The sequence below is a fragment of the Hypomesus nipponensis genome, chromosome 11, assembly GCF_054491055.1.
Source record: "Hypomesus nipponensis isolate SF chromosome 11, ASM5449105v1, whole genome shotgun sequence".
In the NCBI taxonomy this organism is placed as follows: domain Eukaryota; kingdom Metazoa; phylum Chordata; class Actinopteri; order Osmeriformes; family Osmeridae; genus Hypomesus; species Hypomesus nipponensis.
Window position 1 is genome coordinate 5602251 of NC_140371.1, and position 24044 is coordinate 5626294.

At 43.0% G+C, this 24044-nt stretch overlaps 3 protein-coding genes across 9 annotated transcripts in view; 1 reads left to right on the forward strand and 2 right to left on the reverse strand.

Moving 5' to 3' along the window:
- Window positions 1-9573, reverse strand: part of ptpn20 (protein tyrosine phosphatase non-receptor type 20) — a 54335-nt gene extending 44762 nt beyond the window's left edge. For 3 of the 4 annotated variants that reach the window (XM_084709566.1, XM_084709567.1, XM_084709565.1), the window contains exon 1: window positions 8771-9565. The gene's annotated coding sequence lies outside the window, so the exon portion shown is untranslated. Of the gene's footprint in view, window positions 1-8770 lie in introns of all 4 variants that reach the window. The other variant, XM_084709568.1, reaches the window with a different exon arrangement.
- On the forward strand, window positions 1-21654 carry mapk8a (mitogen-activated protein kinase 8a). Of its 4 annotated transcripts, none has more exons than XM_084709571.1 (13): window positions 1-486; window positions 1902-2058; window positions 9863-10029; window positions 10620-10749; window positions 10867-10925; window positions 11246-11384; window positions 13047-13212; window positions 14302-14373; window positions 14663-14845; window positions 15226-15350; window positions 15502-15565; window positions 19232-19309; window positions 19568-21654. In XM_084709571.1, the coding sequence occupies exons 3-13, from the start codon at window positions 9908-9910 to the stop codon at window positions 19741-19743; spliced, it is 1314 nt and encodes a 437-aa protein (XP_084565697.1). In that variant the 5' UTR covers window positions 1-486; window positions 1902-2058; window positions 9863-9907; the 3' UTR covers window positions 19744-21654. The 4 variants fall into 4 exon arrangements, with proteins under 4 accessions (XP_084565697.1, XP_084565696.1, XP_084565699.1 ...); XM_084709570.1 differs by lacking the exon at window positions 14302-14373 and adding an exon at window positions 13597-13668 and having other exon boundaries at window positions 319-486; XM_084709573.1 differs by lacking the exon at window positions 14302-14373 and adding an exon at window positions 13597-13668 and having other exon boundaries at window positions 319-486; window positions 19563-19729.
- arhgap22a (Rho GTPase activating protein 22a) overlaps window positions 21631-24044 on the reverse strand; it is a 12810-nt gene continuing 10396 nt past the window's right edge. The window contains exons 10-11 of the mRNA XM_084709569.1: window positions 22768-23881; window positions 21631-22534 (exon numbers count right to left, since the gene is read on the reverse strand). Of these exons, the coding sequence (XP_084565695.1) occupies window positions 22315-22534; window positions 22768-23881 (1334 nt within the window). The 3' untranslated portion in view covers window positions 21631-22314. The remainder of the gene's footprint in view (window positions 22535-22767; window positions 23882-24044) is intronic.

Consider the following 24044-nt stretch of genomic DNA (forward strand, 5'->3'; position numbering starts at 1 on the left):
GATGTGTAACTTTATTATTCTGGTGTCTGGTAGGCCTATTAATGTAGACCTATAACAGTTGTATTTATTATTGTGATATTGGTAAGATACACATTGAATCATCGCATATTTTAAATAAATCCGGTTACATTTCCATTACATCTTGTAGCGTTAGTGTGTGTTTCTTGAGTGTGAGTGTCTAATGGTCTGTAAATTGCTTTGAAATTTTAGATTAAATGAATATACATAGCACTACATAGATGTCATTTAAAAGGATGGTTGTTAGGAGCGCTAGTGCGTAGAGTGACGTAGTACGCATGCCCTCTGCATTGCGCGGACGGCCCGTCAGTGGATAGAATGAAACGTAGCGCATTCGGTGAGGTCATGTTTTCAAGCCGAACAACGGAATAGATATTCTTCATAATCTGAATCTACACCGTGTCTGCTCCAAGCAACTATAATAGCAATTGAACAGAAAAAGAGTCGTTGTGTAAATCGTTGACGGAGGTAAGAGCAATCTCAACCCTTTTATACAGATAACCAATGGCATTGTTTAGCCGTGGGGGAGGGTCGTATGCATGCAACTGACAGATGCGTTTGTTGTCTACTCTATACGGCTTAATGCTACATATCCGTGTTAAAGCGACCTTTCTAAGAGCTGAACATTGTGTCAGAGAAAAGGTAGCTCAATACACCAACCGTTCGTGTATTGACACTGTCGTGATGCTGAAACGCCAGATGCGTCTTAGAAGCCGTTACAAATACAGGCTACATAAATGTAGCATTTTATTGCTATTACAACAATACGCCTACCACACCATTCGCCTTGCTTTCGGCATGTTACTAATCACGGTCGCCGGGAAATACATGTAATCAGTTATGAAATAATATAATCTCAAACGTTACCTGTCACCACCTTCCCCATTCGTCTGTAAGGGTCGTGTGGCCAAGGTTATGGCGGTACTGTGGTGATGTTAGGGTTAATGAATGAAAAAAAGAAAAGAAAAAAAAACCCGTATTGATCAGTCTCTGCGGGTCATAGAACTGTTCATTTTTAGCTAGCAGTGTATACATCTGATGAGACAACGACAACGGTACATTAGAGGTTCTGCCGGTAGACCGGCTGTGAATACTGCAAAGACCAGCACTGTGTCGACGCCACAGTAGGCTATGTAGAAAGAGGGAGATTTTTTTTAAAATATATTCTTTGGTGACATAGCCTACTAACCTACTATTATGAATCTAAAGGAAATAGTCACTTATTATCAATGAAGCAAGCTTAGAACGCAATGCAAATATGGCATTTCGTACATGTGTTGTTTAGTGTTCTGCTAGTTTAGTGTAGTGGGGCTGTATGCCATGTGAATTACAATGACCATAATTCATTAGACCTAATTAGAGGGTTGAGGAGAGGGTCACGAGTGCTAATGACAAGACTAGAGACTGAAGGGCCCTGCAGATAAATATATTGTGTTGAGTGGATGTTAGAAGAAACAGGTACAGGGAGATAGAGGAGGATGTGGTCAAAAGATATGCAGATAGATGGAAGAGTGGGAAAAGAGGAACAAAGAGTGAGAGAGATAGAGAGGGGGATGATGTCAGAAAGAGATGGAGATATAGAGAAAGAGGAGGGGTAGTCCGAAAGAATGAGGAAGTCAGAAATTGAGATACAGGAGAGCTCTCCAACACCTAGCATGCCCACTCACCTTAGAGAGATCTGTAATTGAAATGCTGACTGTATCACACTTCACATGTCTCTTATGTCACTGATTCTACATAATTAACACATACTGTTTCATGTCACAAGGTGCTATGCTTGCCAGACAGGATGCAGTTACTGTAACTCACTCCTCTGTCACCCACCATGAATTTAATTGCAAGCTTTTTGGTGGCATACCTGGCTAAAGCTGTGTTAATGATAGGTGGTGACCCGTGACAGTGAGCCAGCCAGCCACCAAGAAAGACAACTTCCCAGCCAGGGAGTCAGCTATCCACCCAGCCAGCGAGTCAGCTATCCACCCAGCCAGCCATCTATTCCTAGCCAGCTAAGCAGCCTGCCTACCTGCAAGAGTGTTGCAGGTAGGCAAGAGCCTTTTAGTGTTGTTGAAAGGTCTGATCCTGAGGCTTGGCTCTAAGAGGAAGCAGCCATGGTCCCCTATGGTGCACTTGGCACATCTTCCCATGGTGCACTTGGCACAGCTTCCCATGGTGCACCTGGCACAGCGTCAAGGCCATCTCTCTCTCTACCTACAAAAAACATCCAATGTGATAGCCTTACATTGTTATCATCAAGTGTAATGGTTATTACATAGTTATATATTGAGCTCCTGCTGTGTGGTTTTAGTAAATCGTAAGTGTATCCACATACCTTGAGTGCGTATGAATACATCATGTAAACAACAACACAGAATGAGTGACACCATTGTCAATTACGTCATCCTCATTTTCTTTCAGTCTGATTTTTTGAAAGGCATTGTGTGTCTATTTTGATTCCATTTAGATGGAGACAGGGTCTGTGATGTCATCTTTCTTTGAGACTGGCGAGGCAGATGGAGGGCTGAGTCATTTTAGCTTGGCTCCAGCAGCTAGGCCTACTCTCTGCTCTTATGGACTGTGGAGTCTGTGTAGGGTGTGTGTGCATGTTTCAAATCTGTCAGAATTCATTCTAAGTGCTGCCTTGCCAACTTGTGCCTGCCAATGAAAGCTGTGTTTTTTCAGATATATTCAGAGTGAAGGGGGGTATTTATCACACACTCTTTCCCTTCAAGTCTTACTTGGATCCCAGTTCTGTTTCAAGAGATGATAGTCACATTTTTGGTAGCACCTCTGTTGTGGCTTGAAGCAAGCTGTGGCGATCCTGTACAAACCCGCCATTTTTATATAACTACTTTATAGTGGCTTATGAAGGGTTCCGAGGTCTATAATGGAAGCCACAATTGTTTTATTCACTGTATTACTTGATTAAATGGCAAACCCCAAACCAAGTCATGGTCAGTAGAGGAGGTGCAGATGTTCCTCTGTGTTTCCGACAAAGGATCCAGCAAGAGTGTGTGAGTCACGTTGAAGACAACGTCCCAGCAGTTTCACGCAGCATAGCTGTGACGACCAGCTACAGTGAGGGGGTAAAGAAGTGCACGAAAATGAAGCACAGCGCAATTTCAGTTCAGCAAGTACTGCGTGGTGGGAAAAGCAACTTAAGATAAACTCAGTACCAGGGTGTCCATAACCTTACTGGGCTTCCAGTACCCTTCTAGTGTTCTGGGCTGTGGCCCAGACTTGTACCCTTGGATTTTCCATGAGGCGGTGTTTCAGTTAGTCCTTGGTGGTGCACCACGAGAGTCCTGGGGTGGTGTTCCAGTTAGAATCCTGGGATGGTGATCCAGTTAGAATCCCAGGGTTGTGTACCTGTTAGGGCAGGTTCACACCAACCTTGTTAAGTCTGGTTGAACCGAACCTTGGCGCGTTTACCCCCTTAATGCGGTTTGTTTGGGGTGGTGTGAAAGCCAAAATCGAACTTTGTTGCGGACCAACCGCTCTCTGGTCCACCTCGAAAGGGTGGTATTGGACAGCTTTCAAGTGAACTCTGGAGCGGTTCATTTCTGGTGTGAAAACTTCACACCACATTTGAACCAATCACAGGAAGCGTACTATTTCATGGGTGTCTTTTGATGACTGCAATGCATTGATCAGCTAATTGTGTAATAAACAGCAAAATATTGTATTATTATTTAGAATATAACTTAATTATTATTACTACTAAATGTATGATTGTTTTTCTTAACAAAAAGGCAGCACCCTTTTCTATATAGAACTTTTTATGTAGGCTGTGAAGCCATAAGCTACTATGCCTGCAGAAATGGATGACCTCATCAAATTATACTTTTCTATTGGATTTAGCAATAAGGAAATTGTCATAAGCCTCCGGACTTTGAAGAGAGTGCTGTGATTTGGGCCTATTCAGAAAGAAACAACATAGGGCAACTGATTTAGATCCGGTATATAGCTTTTGAGCAAATGTGTGAATTTTTTTCTCACAAATTAGAGGTAACATTTTTATTATAGAATTTACCAGCAAATTGTACCAATAATTGAACCACATTTATAATCACACTCATTTCTGGATTGTTAGCAGGACTTTAAATGAACTTGTTTTACTTGGTGGCATTGGTGCTCCAGCAAAAAAATTTGGAGCACCCACCAAATATTAAGGAGCACAATTTTGGTCGCAATTTCATTATTTTTTTTCTTCAAATTTCAAGCCCTAGTTAGACTTTGGCTTTTGTGAACGCAAACCAGACCAATTTTAAAATAGAAACAATGTAACATCCTCGTATTGATTCAATTTAGGACCTTTAGTTGTGAACTCGCTGTTAGAATTCCAGGGGTAATGTTCCCATTAGAATCTTGGGGTGGTGTTCCAGTTAGAATCCTGGGGTGGTATTCCAGTTAATATCCTGGGGTGATGTTCTAGAGAGAATCCTGGGGTGTTCAAGGGAGAGAGGGATATTGGGAGGTATTAGGTTTTCTGTAATGGAGTAGCATACCCCCTGTGGCCCACAGCCTAGTAACTGCTGCTGAAAGTGGACCATGGATCAGCCTCGTAGTGGCCTGGTGGCTGGTGACGGGGTGAAAGGAGACTACAGCTGTGGTCTCAGGAGTTGACATTATTTTTTTGGGCCACTTGTCCTTCGGGCAAGTTAAGATCTTTTTTACTTGTCCAACACCTGAATGTACTTGTCCAAAACAAACGGAACGTTCGCGCGAATACAAGCAACTAAATCGGGACCAAGACAAACCTTTTGACACCAACGTTGTCTATGTGGTCCAAATATTGAGGGATTCTTGGGGGTGGGAAAATAATAATAAATAATAATAACTATATATGAGAGCGAACAATGGTTTGTGCTCGCCGAAGGCTTGAGCACACCCATTTAGATGGAATGCTTAAGTATAGACCAAGTGTCACAAAAATTAAAAGCAAATAATCTGTCCCTTGACTAATACTCAAATGTACTATGATGTCAACTTAAGATAACCGAGGGGGGTGAAGACATCCTGAAATCCGGGGGCTTCTCCCTCAAATCTTGGGTTGGGTCAGGGTAAAGTGGGAGGCAGGGGACTGCAGTAACAATCCACAGGGAAGAAAAAAAGTCAGTAGAGAAGAGCAGAGCATTAGTAAGTGAAGATAATGGTAGCTAACTAGCTAGCCACAGTCACAAACATCACTATGGTTTAACCACACGCAGGCTTGGCTCTACGCCATTCTACTTAAATTGGGTGTGCTTAATTTTATATCTTACATATTGTTTAGTTTACTCTTTAGTATTACACTTAATTTATAAAATAAGATCCGAACATGTTTTCACACAATCACTATGGTTTAGGCTTGTGTGATTACCTACAGTGATAGGCTTGACTCGTCTCTTCTCCATTATACTTTAATTGGGTATGCTTGCCTTTGGTGGCTTGGCTCGTCTCAGTTCAACAGCTAAAAGTTAAGATAACAGTAGCTGACTTGCTAGCCCCAGTCACAAAGCTGCTCGGCTTGGCACAGCTGCTTGGCTCGGCTCTGCCGAAAGGTGAAGGGTGAGCTGACCTGCTAGTCATGGTTACAAAGCAGCTTGGCTCGGCATTGCACTATGGAGGAGTAAAAGTGGCCAAATTAATTAAATAAATTAAATAATTACTTAAATGGGTCTTCAATTAATTACAAATTGAATTAAATACATAAACTTGTTATTAAATGTATCATGTACCAATTCATTTCATGTAAAATTCATATATAATAATTTCACTATTAAATTAATAATTTCATGGTCCTGTGTTACTGTGCAGTGGACAATATTCAAATGCCATACGCTAAACAGCGCCCTCTGTCAATTGCATTTTCATGTCACCTCGTGTTGCAGTGCTTCATGAATTTATTTTGTCAAACTTGCCCATCAAAGTTGGTAGGCAGATCCTAACGCCTGATCTAACGCAGAGCTAGTTAAAACATTCCAATACATTGGGTTGCGCTATTCACCTCTGCGTTGGTTTGATACTCTATTAAACAAAACTTTAATTGCAACGGCAAAAAATCCTCCACAGCGCAATGCTGAGCCAAGCTGTTAAAGGTGAAGGTAGCTGACTAGCTAGGAACAGTCACGATCAAAGTAGCATGGGCCATCATAATTCTGACCATGATTCATCATTAGGCTCATTAACGATCACTGCAAAAGATCTGCAGTTCCTGTGCAGAGACAGGAGAACCTAGCAGAACAACCATCTCTCCAGCTCTCCATTGCAGCCATAGCCCACCTGAGAGGTCACGACAGTTAGCCAGACTCGTTAGATCAGAGAGGTATATTAACATCGCATCGTTTGAGTATCGTAAGAGTCGAGACTTCAGGACCCCGGGTGGAGGATGGAGTGCTACAGAGAAAGCGTTCTGCTAGGTTCTCCTGTCTGCACCGGAACTGCAGCTCTATTGCAGTGATTGTCTCCTTTGTATTCTACATTACAACATGATATTGGGATTATTGCATTTAAAGCCTGTATAGTTATAATACGATGGGTTATTGTGAAATATTGCAGTTAAATATTCTTCTTAATAACCCTGGTAACATTTTACAGTGTAGTTATATTACTTATAATGCCGATATTATTTTAGTATAGAAATATTAGGCACGTATATATTACAAAACAGGCAGAACAAGAGATATACCGCATTTCTTCGAATAAACGCTGCGGTGTTTATTAAATAAAGTTCATTCTTGGTGCAGCGTTTATTCAAGGGCGGCGTTTATTAGAGCAGCGTTTAATTAGTAAGAGAGATTTTGTGAATTGTAGCTGCAGTGCAATGATAGACAACTTTGTTGCTGGCATTTTGACAAATGAATCATACAGCTAAAAACGCAGGTTTCATTTACTACCGCAGATCTCACCAGATCTCACCAGGCCCCTTAACCGTCAGGCGAAATTATTGATTGTTGAGCTTAGCGAGGCGCAGGGAAATGTACTTATGATGTACAATACACATTAAGGGTTGCTACGATATGTTTTAATGAAAACTACATCCTGCACATAGTTTACAATATCTAACCTTGGTGCTGCCTTAGCCTATAGGCCTATACGTGCATTTTATGACATTTAATAGCCATGTCTAAATGCATTTAATTAGGCTATACCAGACAGTAAACGTTATGTTATTAGCGTTAGCCTACCCTGGTGGCCGAGTTTCACACTCATTGCTGTTGGGCTGGGGGTCAGACGTGGCGTCCTCTTGAACACTCTACGCCACAAATCCAGAAGATGATTTTGCCAGCTTTGCCACCCTTTTATCCTGCTCTTTGCATTTGTGCCGCTTCCTGCAGCCACTTTTGTGTTTAAAGGGCATGGGGTAGCCTACTTATCGGTTACTCAACACGCAACACAACACAACAGGATGGGAAACAATAGCAACATGTGTGGGTGGGCCGGCTATAACAATATTACCCAGACATCCTTGCTATTTTTTGATATCAATATTACTTAATAAAAACGAGATTCATTTCATTCAGCAAAAGGCAAATGAGACCAAATGAATTATATGTTGTTAAGACTGACTAAAATGTTTATTGGGCAAGTGATAGCTCATAATTATGAATAACTGATACCAACATTTAGAAATGTTTGCATTGATGGGACTGGATCATATGTATTTCTTTCATTGTTTTGAGCGGAGCGAGGGGCCCGGTCTGTTCTTCAATGTGAAAGCAGATGGTTTGGCTGATAATGTTGACTCACTTCTACGATGAGATCGAGGACGGGCCCCCTTTCGCCACGGGCCCTAGTGCAGCTGCACTCCCTGCACTCCCTATAGTTACGCTACTGCCTCCTTGTCTATTCTTTGTCTCTGAGTGCGACAACTGCCTTTCTCATTGGCTATCAATTAGGTGTGCGTTGTGTAGAAATCTGAAGCAGCATGCCGAAACGTTCATACACGTTAACTTTCAAACAGAAAGGTGTGCAGAAAGTTATGTGTAATAAATACTGGGGTTGAATGTAATCAATTAAATAAGTGTTTTCAGATTTGCGTTTATTCGAGGGCGGCGTTTATTAATTAATGGTTAGCCTGCATACACCTCAAACTAGCTGACGTTATTGCTAATGTTAGCACACTCAAATATGTTTTAACTTAGGTGCAAGCTCAATTGAGATTTTACTGTTAAACATGATCTATGCATTTTACAAGTAACTGACGCCTGTTAGCTGTTACTTTACATTCTATGATGCTTTCATATTCCATTTATCAAATAGTTTTTAAATGAGTAATAAAGGTGGAGAGCTCATTGACTAAACCAGGCCAAGAAACGCAAGGTACATGGGGCTGAAAAATTGAGACAAAAATCCATCACTTTCTCTAGACACGATTTTACCAATTGAAAAACGGCTTTTAAAATGTTTGTTACATAAAGCTCAAAAAACTATTTTGCGCTCAAATAAAAGGCCCCAAAAATTGCGGCTGAGGCGAAAGGAACGTTCTAATTAGCCTAACTTATTTCCGTTCTGACTATATGTTAGGACAATTTAGCTTGTTATTAAGGAAAATACTATTTGTTCAAAGGAAAGCTAACGTAAGCTACGAAAGCTAAAGCTAACGTAAGCTACGAAAGCTAAAGCTAACGTTTCCAGTGGTGTAGGCCATATACATCTTTAAATGAAATTTGGGTTTAAGCGACAGATTCTCTGAGATCAAGTTTGATAGGCTGAATAACTAGAGCTAGCGTTATATTTGTTCAAGCTAAATCATGACAGTTGATCAACTTACCTGTCTGCAATACCAGAGAAATCTGTACAAGTTGAGCAGTGTCATCATCTCTCTCCATCAGTATCGAAGCCAGGGAAACTTCTGGCCAGGAAGAATCTCCTCACTCTTTTCGCCTCGTGCTACTGCATTTTTACCATTAGGTGATCCGTGTTTAATCGTGGTGGAGGGATGGGGCGCTTACCTGGTGTTTGCCCAGGTTTCGGTGTATTAAGAAATATTTTCTCACTGAACTCCACTTAAAACGCCAATGTTAGCTAACTGATCATGATAACTTATACGAAAAGTAAGGAGAGTTAAAGTTGACATAATCGCGAGGACAAGATTGGCGCCGGCGGGCTACATTCACGGCACGAGCAGTAGAACACGCGGATCCATTCATGAAAGCGCGGATTTATAAGATGTCAGACTGTAGCTGCATCATAGAAAGACAAAAAAAAAGTTTGCACTGATCCGAATAAACTTTTTTTTTCTTGTCCGTTCGGGCAAGTTCTGTCTCGATCACTGGGTCTGCCGTGAAGGTGCTCTACACAAGCTGTTTCTGCCATTTTGTGGTTGTAGACTGTGTAGACTGAAATTTAGCAGACTTCTCACTGATATTAAAATAGACTAAATAATCAAATAGAGCAGAGTAGATTTAAACATTATTATAAGATGTCAGACTGTAGCTGCATCATAGAAAGACAAAAAAAAAGTTTGCACTGATCCGAATAAACTTTTTTTTTCTTGTCCGTTCGGGCAAGTTCTGTCTTCATTATAGGCCTACTTGTCCTACAATTTGTTTTACTTTTCCCGGACAATCGGACAAGTCAATGTCGATCACTGGGTCTGCCGTGAAGGTGCTCTACACAAGCTGTTTCTGCCATTTTGTGGTTGTAGACTGTGTAGACTGAAATTTAGCAGACTTCTCACTGATATTAAAATAGACTAAATAATCAAATAGAGCAGAGTAGATTTAAACATTATTGTCTATACAAGGAAATCTGTAATTTTGTCACCGTTAGGTAACAAAGGTTAAATACAGCTTAACTACTTTGTTGCGCATGTTCTCAAGTATATGACTGTTTTTGTGTGCTGTGTGTTTGGTGTCTACAGAAGTCCTTCTTGGATGCCCAGAAAGCAGCACTGCAAGATCTCACCATGAACAAGAACAAACGCGAGAAAGAGTTCTACAGCGTGGAGGTGGGCGACTCCACCTTCACAGTTCTGAAGCGCTACCAGAACCTGAGGCCAATCGGATCAGGGGCCCAGGGGATTGTCTGGTAACTATGGTTATAACTTCATACACAGAGCTATGACTGAGAAAGCACAAGGTGGTTAAAAATTGTTTCCAGTAGTTCTAACGTTGCCTGACAACGGACAGTTTCCAGAATCTGTAGGTAAAGAGCTGGGGCAACGCATTAGCTGCACTGCACGTGTGACCAATGGTGACACGACAAGAAAAAGAAAGTGAATCCCAAATTAGAATCCCAGATTGTGAATCCCCCAAATTTGTATCTAAAAATTTGAATACCAAACCTCTCTCAGTTCTCTGCATTCCATAAAGAAAAGTCTTCTTCTGCTCATTCACATTCAGTGCTGTCATCTGCATGGGGGAATGTGGAACAGCCTGTACTTTAGCTACACTCCACACATGGCCTTATTCTGACCATGGTTGGTAGCGTCCTAGAAACTAGTATTCAGTAAACAAGCCTAATAATTAATTTCATGCCCACACTTGTCCACAAATGTCTTTGAGTGCTTTCTTATCATTTGGTATCATTTGGTATCATTTTATCATAGATACCAGTCAAGGTTTTTACTGTGCTGCCGTATGCAGCTTTGTAACAGTGTCGTCCATTTTGTCTTCTAGTTCAGCATATGACCACAATCTTGAACGAAATGTCGCCATCAAGAAGCTGAGTCGGCCGTTCCAGAATCAGACCCATGCCAAGAGGGCATACAGAGAGCTGGTGCTCATGAAATGTGTCAATCACAAAAACGTAAATGTCTTAGCAGTTCAATAATGTTGGTCAAATAAATTATTGGTTTTATTGATCCTGTAAACCCAACCTTTGCCACTGTCTCACTGGCATGTTTGTCTGTTTTTACATTCACAGATTATCGGTCTCCTAAATGTATTCACTCCACAGAAATCATTAGAGGACTTTCAAGATGTGTAAGTTGGATTAATATATTGAATGGTTGTTTTGTTGTCAGTAACTGCTTGTGTAACTAGCTATATTTAGTTTGAAATGATTTAATGCTCTGTCAGTCATTTAGTGAAGTAGGATAGTCCATACAGCGTTCTCAACTGTAACGGAGTGACTCATCAAAGTAGAAAATAGAATGTTGGTTTCTATAGTAACCGTGAAGGATGTCTATGGGCTTTTATCACCTTGTCAATAATGAAGACAGTGTTAACATTTATGTGTGTGTGTCCTTTGTTCTTTATTTTTTCTCCCCCTCTGTCTCGCGCTCTCACTGGCTGCCCCTCAGGTACTTGGTGATGGAGCTGATGGATGCCAACCTGTGCCAGGTTATCCAAATGGAGCTGGACCATGAGAGGCTGTCCTACCTGCTCTACCAGATGCTGTGTGGCATCAAGCACCTCCACGCTGCTGGCATCATACACAGGGTGTGTTAGCACATAGACACACCCATGGGAGGGGGGAAAACATGCATGACTGATGCACATAAACATTCAGATGGAGTCAGATGGCTGAGCGGTGAGGGAGTCGGGCTCTGGATAAGAGCGTCTGCTAAATGACAAAATGTAAATGTAAACACACACTGGAAACATGGATGCACACTTAACACACAGGGAACACATAAATTCACACTCACATACAAAAGGCACCTGTATACATTCACACCCTACACACGTATACTGTGGGCACATATAGGGCACATGCTTAGGCTTAAGCACAATTTATACTTAGGTCGCAGACACTTTTGAAAAGGTCGCCGGCAGAAATTGCGTCACGGTCGACACTTTTAACCGTCGCTTGAAAGTGTCGCCTACCAGGAGAAATTTCTACTGGCGCTGATGTCGTCAAATAGTGTCGCGCAAGAGTGATTGGCTAGATAGACGGCACGAGTCGTTGACTGCATTGTTTTGAATTTTTAGTGAACGCTCAACGGCTGTTGAAGATGGAAGGAATATAGGAGAGATTGGCAGAGCAAGTTAGAACATATCCACGCCTTTATAATGCCTCTCAAAATTAGCTACAGCCATTTTCTCCGATCGATCACCTAGGGTAAGGCATAAACAATGTAACCATGGCTACGAATGTAACAGTAAAATGATTCCGTTTACGTCACGCAAACCTTGAGCACAGGCGACTGTTTCCCGAAGTATAAATGCAGCAGCCTGAGCGACACTTTTTTTTTTCGTCGGCGACCATTTCAAAAGTGTCGGCGACATAAGTATAAACTAGGCTTTAGGCCCCCAATATTTCTTTCAAGCATATTGTCTTATATATGTATTTTCTCGTCTTCTGTATTTGTGCAACAGTATAAAGGTTTTTCACAGTTCTGTACATGTACAGTACACACACACACACACACACAATTGCTTTACAGGATTATGCTTCAGTTCTAGTGGCCAGGATCTTGAGGAAGCACTGACGTGTTTTTCAATGGTCATTAGAATACTGTCTGAGTGAGTCTTCATATTGATCGGAGTCTTAGCTCACACCCAGTCTCCACAGATCCACCTCTTTACAAGATGGCAGCAACATGACAAAACATCCTATAAGTGATCTGGTGTAGAGTTAAAAGTGCTTTTCACTGTACTATTTCAACTCATTCAGGCCCAAACATCCATAGGTTCCAAGTCTAGCCTAACGACCACATGGATCTTGAAATGTGAGCCACTTGTGTAATGTAGATCCGACACCTCCTCCTGTATATAGCTCATTCCCTGGTCTGTTCTGGCTCATAGTCATTAGCAGGTGAAGGTGGGGTGTCCTCATTAGCTTGGTCTATCCTGTGGGGAAGTTGCAGACATCAAAGACCTATTAGCGTCATCCCACGCCATCTCACAGCATCAGCAGCATGCCTGCATAGAGGAACCCTGGAATGATGCTGACAAACATTCATAAGTCTGCCTGGTGCAGACTGCGGTCTTATGAAACGCATACAGTACATGAACACACCAGCATACACTCAGACATGAACACACAAACACACACACACATACATGCACGCACGGGCACTAAAACACACTGCCATATACACACTTGTACATCCAGATTGTTTTGAAGGATTATGAACGAAATCTACATCTACCCTTCAGGATCTGAAGCCCAGTAACATCGTGGTAAAATCAGACTGCACATTGAAGATCCTGGACTTTGGTTTGGCAAGGACCGCCGCTACGGGCCTCCTCATGACGCCATACGTGGTCACGCGTTACTACCGCGCTCCTGAGGTCATCCTCGGCATGGGTTACCAAGCCAACGGTCAGTACCTGTCAATCAATCCGCTTGTCAACCGGTCTGGTGATCTATTAACCTCTGTTGTGATGCATGTTAAAATAACAAGGACAGTATGTTTTACCTGTTGCTCAAATTACTAGCTCCTCCTCTTCTTTGGGGTGGTCAACTGAAACAAATTGATTACTGACAAAGTATATATCATGCATGTATATACAGCATAAATACAGTATATACTATACAGCGTTTGTATGTATATACAGTGTTTGTATATATATAAATATATATACATATATACATAACTGCATGAATTAATATTCTTCAAGAGGGGATGGATGCTCTCTTAGGTAGCTAACCTGCTGCTGTGTTCCTCTCTCTTCTCTCCTCTTCTTTCTGCTCTGCACTGTCCAGTGGACATATGGTCAGTGGGCTGTATTCTGGCCGAAATGGTCCGCCATAAAATCCTCTTCCCTGGACGGGACTGTATCCTTGTGGCTCTGCTGGAGGGGCTTAACAGACTTGCTAGCTAGTGCTAACCCAACACTCACCTGTCCTCCCGCTACTTCTAGGGCTAACTTAACACTTCCTGTTCTGCTGCTGCTAGTGCCAACCCAACAATCAACTGTCCTCATGTTGCTAGTGCTAACTCAACACACACCTGTCCTCCTGCTAATGCTATTGTTAACTCGACACTCTCCTGTCCTCCTGCGGCTGCTAATGATAACTCAACACTCACCTGTTCTGCTATTGCTAACCCAACACTCACCTGACCTCCTACTGCTAGTGCTAACTCAACACTTCCTGCCCTCCTGCTGCTAATGTTAATTCAACCCTCACCTGTTCTGCTGCTGCTTATGCTAACTCAACACTCGCTTGTCCTCCTGCTGCTAATAATGCTCACTCAGCAATCACCTTTGGTTCTCCGTCATGCCTGTGGACTCTCATTGGATGTTGTGACTGAGTGTGGCTGCTGCTATATTTGGCCCATTCTCCCTTATAAAACAACCTAATTTTGTCCTTCTCACAAGTGTGTGTGCATGCTAACATCCGTGTCCTATTATCGTCCTGCCTTCCCCTCCTCCTCTTCATCCCTCTTTCCCTCCCTCTCTTCTCCAGTGGATGTATGGTCAGTAGGCTGCATCCTGGCTGAAATGGTGAGAGGTAGTGTTCTGTTCCCTGGCTCTGATCGTATCCTTACCCTGCCATCCACCCCCCCCCCCCCTTTTTATTATTTCCTCTCTTGTGATTGCTGTCACTCCATCCAATGCTCCCTCTTCCTCCCCCACATGTTTCTCCATCCCCATCACTTCCCAGCACACATAGAACACCACACACAGTTTTAGAACAGATCAAATTCCAGAAGGGTAAAGAATCGTGTACTGTATAATTCCAGTTACCAGGCCTGTAACAGCCTGGTGTGCCAGGTTAAGTCTGGGGTCAGTGTGCGGTGTGTTTCCCTGACCCTGCGGCCGAGCAGACATCGACCAGTGGAACAAGGTGATCGAGCAGCTGGGGACGCCGTCCCAGGAGTTCCTTTTGAAGCTCAACCAGTCCGTCAGGACGTACGTGGAGAACCGGCCGCGCTACGCCGGTTACAGCTTTGAGAAGCTCTTCCCCGATGTCCTGTTCCCCGCCGACTCAGAGCACAATAAACTGAAAGGTAGTGTGTGCATGGGAGAGAGTGTACGGGTTGTACATACTGGAGTGTATGTACGGGAATGTATGTACTGGAATGTGTGCACGGGACGGGTGTTAGAGATAGGAAGAGGGAAGAAACAAATCTGCTCACCATTTATCTATGATAGAGGATCTGCTTACCATTTATCTATGATAGGGGATCTGGAATGTATCCCCTATCATAGATAAGTGGTAAGCAGATTTGATTCTTTCCTCTCCAGTCTGTGATACACACGTATGACATTCTGTTCACTGTGGGTGTGTATATTCAATCATCAAACTCGGCTGTAAACAACATCCATAATTCATATTGATAATAAACAGAATTCAATAATAATCCTTTGTCACCTACTCTGTCCCTAGCGAGCCAGGCAAGGGATCTGCTGTCAAAGATGCTTGTGATTGACGCATCCAAGCGAATCTCAGTGGATGAGGCCCTACAGCACCCCTACATCAACGTGTGGTACGACCCCACCGAGGTGGAGGCGGTGAGGCACTACTTTGATCTCAAACTGTCTCAGTTCTGGAATGCCAGCAAAAAGTTATCATGCCCGGGATCAAAACCCCCTAAATCCAATGCATTTTCTGTCTCCCTTTCTTCTCTCTGTTACTCTCTCTCGCTGTCTCTTCTCTCCTCAGCCTCCTCCCAAGTTCACAGACAAGCAGCTGGAGGAAAGAGAGCACACAGTGGAAGAGTGGAAAGGTGAGGGAACCTTCTAGAGCAGAACATGCCAATATAATTGCCTATAAATGTGTCAGCTCCTGTGACCTATAATGACAAAGAAACATTTCTACATATACAATTCACTACAGTCTCCATTTATTAATATAACTTGTCAATGTTGCACAGCACACACAGAAAATGGAACATGATGCTGGGAGCAGGCCATAGAGGCCATAGGTGTGTAAATATAACTGTCAGTGCCTGGTACGGCAGGATGAGGTCATAGCTACCCCTGTCAGGTGTTAACGGGACCCCCCTCCCTCTCCCTCCCCCCCACCTCAGTAGTCAGGGGGTCAGAACAGCACCACAGCATTCTAACATTGCTAACACACATGTATCTGTATTCTGTTACTCACAAGGTGAGTATATATGTGGAAAAGATGTCTCACCTCACCTGCCTGTGTGACTTCTTTTTCCCTCTCCCTGGTCAACTGATCGGTCTTTTGACTGCAGGAAAATAATAATAACTATTTGCACTCTATCAAATCCATCCTTGTAATGGGGGGGACCCCCCCCCCCCCATGACTTTTCCTAGATATGTGCGTTTTGTCACCCAGTTAACTTAAAGGTTCAAAATCACAACTTGGGCTGCAACAACAAATCAATTCAAATCGATTATTAAAAGTGTTGGCAACAAATGTAATTATTGATTTGTTGTGTCGCGCGATTATTACGCCTCTCAACATGGCGCGGAGATGTATGAGTATTTAAAAAAAAAGTTTAGTTGAGCGCGGAGCGGACGTAGAGGAAAGGCCATCGGAGAGACGTTGTTGGGTAACATTGTTCTGAACGCATGGCGGAGGCAGAGAAATTAGTACGACCCAAGTCATCCAAAGTGTGGGAGCATTTCACACTAAATACAGTGAAATAGTGTGTTAATTGACCGAGGTGAAGTTAGTTTCATATTCAACATACGTCTCACATTCGGAAGACGCTACTTTGCAGCACCGTGTTAGGGACCGGGTGAAAACAACCCATACCATTTTGAAAAATGTAGACTTTTATAATATTTTTAGGAATAATAAATCTCAATCTGATCTTAACAATGTGTGGTAAACTTAAGTTTCTAATAAAATGATAAAAAAAATAGCTTAATCCTAGCATAGCGCAAATCAAAGTTTTTTTTCAAAATTGTGTCCAAAAATATTAAATATACACCTAATATAATAAAGTCTGTCTTACTTCTACAACCTTTCAATTTTCAATAAAGGTTTAAACGAAATGCAATAAATTGCTCATCTTGGAAAATAGCATTAAATCCACGCTAATATTAATCACTTTTCAAAATTGTGTGCCTGTTTGTGCACATTCGGAAAAAAGTTTGCACTGTGAATTTGCACTGTCAGTTCTGTTTTTAAATAAAGGGTTGGAAATTAATGCTTTTTTGTTTTTGTTTTTTTATCTGATTCATTGATTAATCGAAAAAAGAATCGACAGGTAATTTGATTATTAAAATAATCGTTAGTTGCAGCCCTAATCACAACGTGACAAGCTGGTTTAAACTATTTTGCTCCAATTTCTGCTAAATTCCTGCCAGCCTCCCCTTGGCCATGTTGTTTTCTGGCTGCGATTCTCTCAGCAGATGTCCCAGGGGCTCCTTCGTAGTGCTTTCTGTCATTGTGAATACAAGTGCACACTGCCCGTGATGCAGTTGGTGCTTAATGAAACACACAAATACAGATTACTTGAACTATAGATAGGGCCGTGATCAAATTGGTAGGCACACACACACCCTCAGATTCCTGGAATTATTGATAGGGCACAATGCCCGCGATGATGTCGGTGACACACACAGATTTCTGGAATTATAGATGGATAGTGCAGTGCCCGTGATGCAGCTGCTGATGACAGTTCTTCTCAGTGGCTTTGGTACCTATAATTCTCAGATCACAATTGTCATCACTGAAGAACGTGTTCAACCCAATCTATTCTAGTCACTTATGCACTTCATAAAAACAATTTCCCATTATTTTAAACAAATTGCCAATGCTCCAGTGAATTCATGCAAATGATAATGTTGCCTTCATTTGTTTGCTGTTTCCTGCATTATCAATTGCTTATGTTATGTTGATCAAAATGTATTATATTGGTTTTCTGTTCATTTATCTTACCACCACAAACATCTAGACATTTAGTTCACAACACAAGTCATTACATGTACAATGGTTAAGCCAGTTGTCATGATTGTAGGCCTAATTCACCATACAGAGCTTGCATGTACAGTTCTGCCTATGAGGTGTTTGCTATGTTTACATAAATATTTCTATTTTTTCGTTTGTTCTATATAAACCTGTAAAATAGCATTTTTTGTATCGCATTCGCATAAATAATACACAACAACTAACTGAAGAGACTCAATTCCTACGAACATCGTTCCTGTTGTATGCCTCATGAAACCAACCAAGGAGGCTAAAGTGGTAGCAATAGTGCCCATGTCTGTGATGCAGCTGGTGATTATAATGTTAAAGCACATATGCAATGTGCAGGCAGTTTTGACATCGATAAACATTAATTTATGTAACAAAATTCACTGGTCTATGCACTATACTTACATTTTACACTTTACATTGTTGTTCTATTAGCTAGCCAGCATTTAATCCATAAAGAAAACCCCTTTGAAAGCAGCTGATTTATATGCCAGCAGTCAGCACTGCGTAACCTAGCCATATTGTTTATAAGCAAATTTATATATTGCAATATCCATATCGTTTCAACTTGCGAGAGCTAGCTTAGTGAAGCTCGGTTAACTCAAGATGGCCTAGATGGCAAGAGTCCAGAGCGAAGAGAGCAAGCCACACTGGTGGCAATTCTTTTTGTTATTTTTTATGTCAAAATGCTTATCCAGTCAACGTCAATGTTAAAAGGACACCTGCAGAGTGCCTGGTTCTTGAGCTGATCGTGGGAAACTAAACCCATTCTAATTTGTACACACACTCACACACAGAGAGACATGCCTGGCAGAGAGAGGGAGCGACGCCTGGCATTATTAGAGAGATGATTTAGGCCTACATACACTTGACAACAGTAATTTAATAACTGAAGCATATTTTTGTTTCATAAACATGGGTGATTGTAAGACTATGGTAAGCTCAATTCTCATGTCATGACATCATTTTGGAGTGGCAACAGTCATTTACAATTGTAAAATTCAATTATATTCAGTAAAAACTTTACTAAATAAGCATGGGCAAGACTGTAGGGATTAGTGTATTCACAGAAGCATTTTCATCGAGAGCTGTAAATTAGTTCACAGGTTTAGAGCTCACTGAGTAGTTACACAGTTGCATGGTACATGTGCATTATTGGCAATGACTCTGAAGGGTGCGAATGACTGCACAGGGTGTTGAACTTGCTACAAAATATGAATGAGACATGACGCAGGAATATAGCAAAAGTGATGCTGCGGCCGACAAAATGTTCAAACCAACAGATGTTGAACTTAAAGTATTTGTCGGTCTTGTTTATATGAACGTAGGTGTCACGGGTGGTCCCTGGATGACCATTGGTCTTCTGAAATCCTAGACAATGCGCTATCTGCGCTTCGATGACAAGAACACAGGGGCTGCTCTCCCACGCTGCACCTTGACTGTCATTCTGTCTCAATCTGTTTTTTCTTTTCCTCTTTATCTCTCTGTCACTCTCCAGACATGATCTACAAGGAGGTGTACGACTGGGAGGAGTGGATGAAGAATGGAGTGATCAGAGGACAGCCAGCCCCTTTAGGTTAGTTAGTTAGTTAATAAACAGGTGGGAGACCGAAGGAGGGAGGGAGATCAATAGAGGCATGGAGGGTGGGAGTCAAGGATGGAAGGAGGAAGGGAGAGTGGATCAGGTAAATAATGTAACAGGGTCCAGCTGTTACCCTAATGGCATTGGAGGTGGTCTTCCTGTGTTTGTGTGTGTGTGTGTGTGTGCGTGTGCTCAGATACTTTCCGTGGCACGGGTGTATCAGTGATCCTGTGTGTTTTTGTCGCAGCACAGGTGCAGCAGTGATTGACGGCTCCCCTCAGCCCGCCTCCTCCTCCTCCTCAGCCAATGATGTGTCCTCCATGTCCACTGACCCCAGTGACCCCTGCAGTGACCCCAACATGATCTCTGACACGGACAGCAGTCTGGACAGCCACACCTCCCTGGGAGCCCTGGGCTGCTGCAGATAACACACACACACACACAGACCCACGCTCATCCCCACCCCAACACTTTGTTACCTTATCATGGTTTAGGGTTTAGGCAACTTTGAAAATATGCTTTTAATGTACAGCTTTTTTACTACCCAACCCCTGCACTGCTGGTCTCCATGCTGTAGATGATTGTGGTTTATCTTTCTAACCCTTTCTTGGGTGTGCATCAGAGTGTGTTGGTTTCCATGTGAGTTTGTGATGTGTAGTCTGAGAGAAAGGTTGTTTTAAAGCACATTCTGCACATGACTGTGGTGAAACAGCTGCTAAACAGAGTCTAGACTTACTGTTGGTTGTTTTTTTTATTCTTTTATGAATTACCCTTTCCACTGAACTTTTAACAACACTGTTATCATTTTCCCTCTTTCTTGTAGAAAGTTTTTTTAGTTTTGAAATGCTTCCCTTTTCTTTTGTTCCAGCTATTATCTCTGTTGCTCTGGAAATATCTTCTTTTTATTATCGCATTTGAATGAAAAGGGGTATTTGTTTGTGTATTTAATTTATTACTTCATGTTGGGGGGTTCAGTCAACAGTGTGAATGTACAGAACATGACATTCTGACTCTTTAACAGATAACAATTACTATTTTGATTTAAGTGCTCTTACATAACTGTCATCACTGATTTCATTATAGAACATTATTTTTCTCAATGGATTCAACACCCCTCTTTAATATTCTCTCCCTCTTCCTCCTCCCTGTACTCTCCAGTCTTCTCTCACCTGCATCTTGTAGTTAGAGTTCTTGATTAGGATAAACTACCTCACACTAAACACAATACACATACTATATGTCTGAATATACAGCACATAACAACCCACACCATCCAGAAGAGATTTGTATTTATTATGTGTTCGTTTATTTGACAATTGATTGATTTTAAAATGAACAATGCTAGGAGACAGCTAGTGTTGTATGAAATGTACATTTCATTCAGAAGTAACATTTATATGCATTTCTTTTTATTTCATTCTCACATTATGTGCAATATGATTTTGTAGAATGTAGTATATAGGTAGTAAGTGGTCCTGCTGTACATTGTAAAAGTAGATTTATGTTCTCTGGGAGTCTGAAAACAGTTTGGTAATCGCCATGGCTACCTTTTGATAGATTAAGGTGTTTCTGTTGGCTCAGTTCCAAACGTATTCCTCTGTCCTATACTCTGGACCCTATCTCCCAGTTTGGGATTGGGTTCCCTTCCCGGTTGAACTATAATCAGGCTGCTGTATAGTAGCCTCTGGCGTCAGCTCCCAGAATGCAATTCTTGGGAATGTCACGCATGGCCTGAATAAATTCTGCATAGAGATTGACACAGTATGGATAAAACATCTACTGTTCAAACTGTACTGTTTAAACCCTGTCTCTTTGCTTTCTTGGCTGCGTCTAAAACAGGCTAAAATGGCCTCCTCTCTTTGCTTCCTCTCCCTCTGCACTGATCAGAAAACAGGGACAGATGAGGCTGTTTGGCTTGACGCCAAACCAGTTTTAATGTAAGTCCATTTGGTTAGGACATTGAAGGAGATGGAACCAGTGAGATGAGTAGAATGGCTTGGCCAAGCACACTCAGTAAACAGTAGTCCTGGGGGGTATTCCAGTAAGCAAGTTATGCAACATAACCGGGTAAATTAACCCACCAGCTGATTCACAATGTTGCAGCAACCTACGGGCAATGTTGCTACAATGCTAGTTGTCAACTGGGTAGTTAACTTACCCTGGTATGTCACATAACCTGCTCTCTGGAATACCCCCCAGGTCCTGTGCTGTTCATCTGGTGAAGGCCGGTAGTGTGTTTTAGCCTTTGGATCCGAACATGGCCTGATTCCAGACCAGTTGTATAAAGTGTACAAGGACAATGTCAACCTGCAACTCCTGACAATAAAGGGTTGAATTTGTTTGTGTTTCGTCTTCACTTCACATAATTTATTATTATACATTTCTTATAAAGCAAGTTAAGGAGTGAACAAGGGATTATACATGGGCCAGTGCAAGTAACCATGGGAATACTGAACCTGATGCACATACAGTATCTGTCAGATAAAGCATTTAACTGACGGTCTGAATGAAATATAATGACTACAGTTTCCATCTACAATATTTCCATTTGGGTAAAGGGACTGGAGCAGTGCCCCGGATAGTCTCCTAGGTAAAATAAGCTAGAGGTTGACATGTAGGAAGGCCCCAGCCATGCTAGACAAGGGTTGACTCTGTGACCACCAACACCAACATTGTAATATGATAGGCAGCACAGATGATTTTCCATGAAACAAGCTCTTTGGTATCCAGAGCTGTTCACTAAGAGCTGCACAAAGCTCTCCAGTGCAGTCAAGGCTAGGGAACAGTTACCCAATGATAGACTGGGAGGAGTGCAGCTGCTCTATGATAGGCTGGGAGGTGTTCAGCTGTCCTATTTTGGGCTAGGAGGTGTTCTGCTGCCATATGATAGGCTAGGAGATGTTCTGCTGCCATATGATAGGCAAGGGAGCATTAGTCCAACTGGTCTTTTATCAGCTTGATTGACAGGGCCAGGGGTCAGTTTAGGGTCATGTCCAGGTCTATGTGGTACGTGGTGCTCCCGTTGTCAAGTCTCCAAGCGTGGTGAAGAACTCCTCCATCTCCTTCTGCAGGTGAACGTTGCGGTTCTCCGCATCCTGGCGCGCCCTCTCCGAATTCTTCAGGCGGATCTCCAGCATACAGAACCTCTTCTTCTCTTGGTCCAGGTCCTCCTCCAAGCGGCTCATCTGATTCTGGGCCACAGAACAGCCCTCTTCCAACCTGCCAATGGAACCGGGTACAGGTTAGATTACAATATACATAGCCATCATATTGTATAGCAGTACTCTGTCTAATACATCTGTATGTATCAAACACTCTGTAGAACATGCTGTACACACAACTGTATCTAGCAAGCTGTAAATATCTAGTATGTACAGTATTTGTACCTCACACATTATATGTGACCTAAAACTATAGGCTGGCTGTTGCTCTGACCAGCCCTGCAGTCTTACTTGCGTATACGCGTTTCATAGGCTATCCTCTGTCTCTTCAGCTCCTGTTTCAGCTCGGACACCAGATTGGTCAGGCTCTCGTTCACCCCTGACCCTTGACCCCTGCTGAGGTCATCCTCAGGGTCAGACCGGCCGTAGCCCGTGCTGCTCACAGACTGGTCCAGAACCTCGCTACTGTCCCCAGCCTCGGACCGCCAACTTTGACCCTGCCCCGACTCCGGACCCTGCGTGGCTCGGTCACTTCCTGTCGATTCAGCCAATGAGATCTCACAGGATGTCCAGGTGGAGGAATTGGAGCTCTCGACAGGCATGCTTAGACTGGAGGGTGTAGCTGTGACGTTGTCATAGGCAGAGAGTCTGTGAGAGTGGGCGGAGCTTTTGTGGGACTGGGAGGGCTTTACGTGAGAACAGGGAGAGTCTTCCAGCGAGTGTTGTTGAGAGTCTTTTAGTGAGTATGAGACCTCTTTAAGGGAAAGGGTGGAGTCTTTGAGGCAAAGGGAGGAGTCTTTCAGTCTCTCTCCTGAGGAGGCAGTCCGTCTATGGCTGCGTAGCGACGACAAGCCGTTTATCAGCCAGTTGCCCGTGGCAACTGACGACATGTCCCCGGCGGACCCCCCCATCTTCCCTTTGCTCACCCCCAATGTGGCCCCTGCCCCCCCCTTCAAGGAGCACCTCCAGGAGGGCAGAGGTTTGGACTGCTTACTAGGGCTAAGGGCTGCTCCTCCTTCGCTCTTTCCCTCGCTCTTTCCATCCACCCTTCTGACTGTCTTCCCTTCTGCTTTCGCCTTCTCCCTCCCTTCTGCCTGGAGGTCTTCTGCTGGCCCCTCTGCCTGTCCCGAGGAGGCTGGCACAGGGGCTTTAGCGTCCAGGGAGGTGGTGCTGGGGGCCGGGGGGGCCAGCTGGAGGGCCTCCTTTAGGGGTCTGGAGCTGGACTCAGAGGAGGGACAGGGAGCTCTCACTTCCTCGTGGGAGACCCAGCCCACCATGGCACGCTGGCCAGGGGCCTGCGGGGGGGGTGTCGGTGTCTTGGTCTCGTCATCGGGCCCCTCCCTCTCATACAGCCGAGAGTGCTGGCTGATCAGTAGGGTCATCAGGTGCTGTATCTGGGAGCTGCCTGTAGGGGGAGCCACGGACAGAGAGTTAGAGAGAGCCTCCGTATGTGGCGCAAAGCTGAGGAGGTGGCAGGGATAATAACACAGGCCTTAGACTTTTCCTTAGAAACATTTATCACACACTATCCCTACCACTTAACTAACCATGTTGTTCATTTAACTCTT

What these genes read in the sequence shown, in the direction of transcription:
- mapk8a (XM_084709571.1), top strand. Translation starts at nt 9,908, where the DNA reads ATGAACAAGAACAAACGCGAGAAAGAGTTCTACAGCGTGGAGGTGGGC. An exon ending in CATGGGTTACCAAGCCAACG is followed by an intron (nt 13,213 to 14,301) that starts GTCAGTACCTGT and finishes TCTCTTCTCCAG; the next exon opens with TGGATGTATGGTCAGTAGGC. An exon ending in CACAGTGGAAGAGTGGAAAG is followed by an intron (nt 15,566 to 19,231) that starts GTGAGGGAACCT and finishes GTCACTCTCCAG; the next exon opens with ACATGATCTACAAGGAGGTG.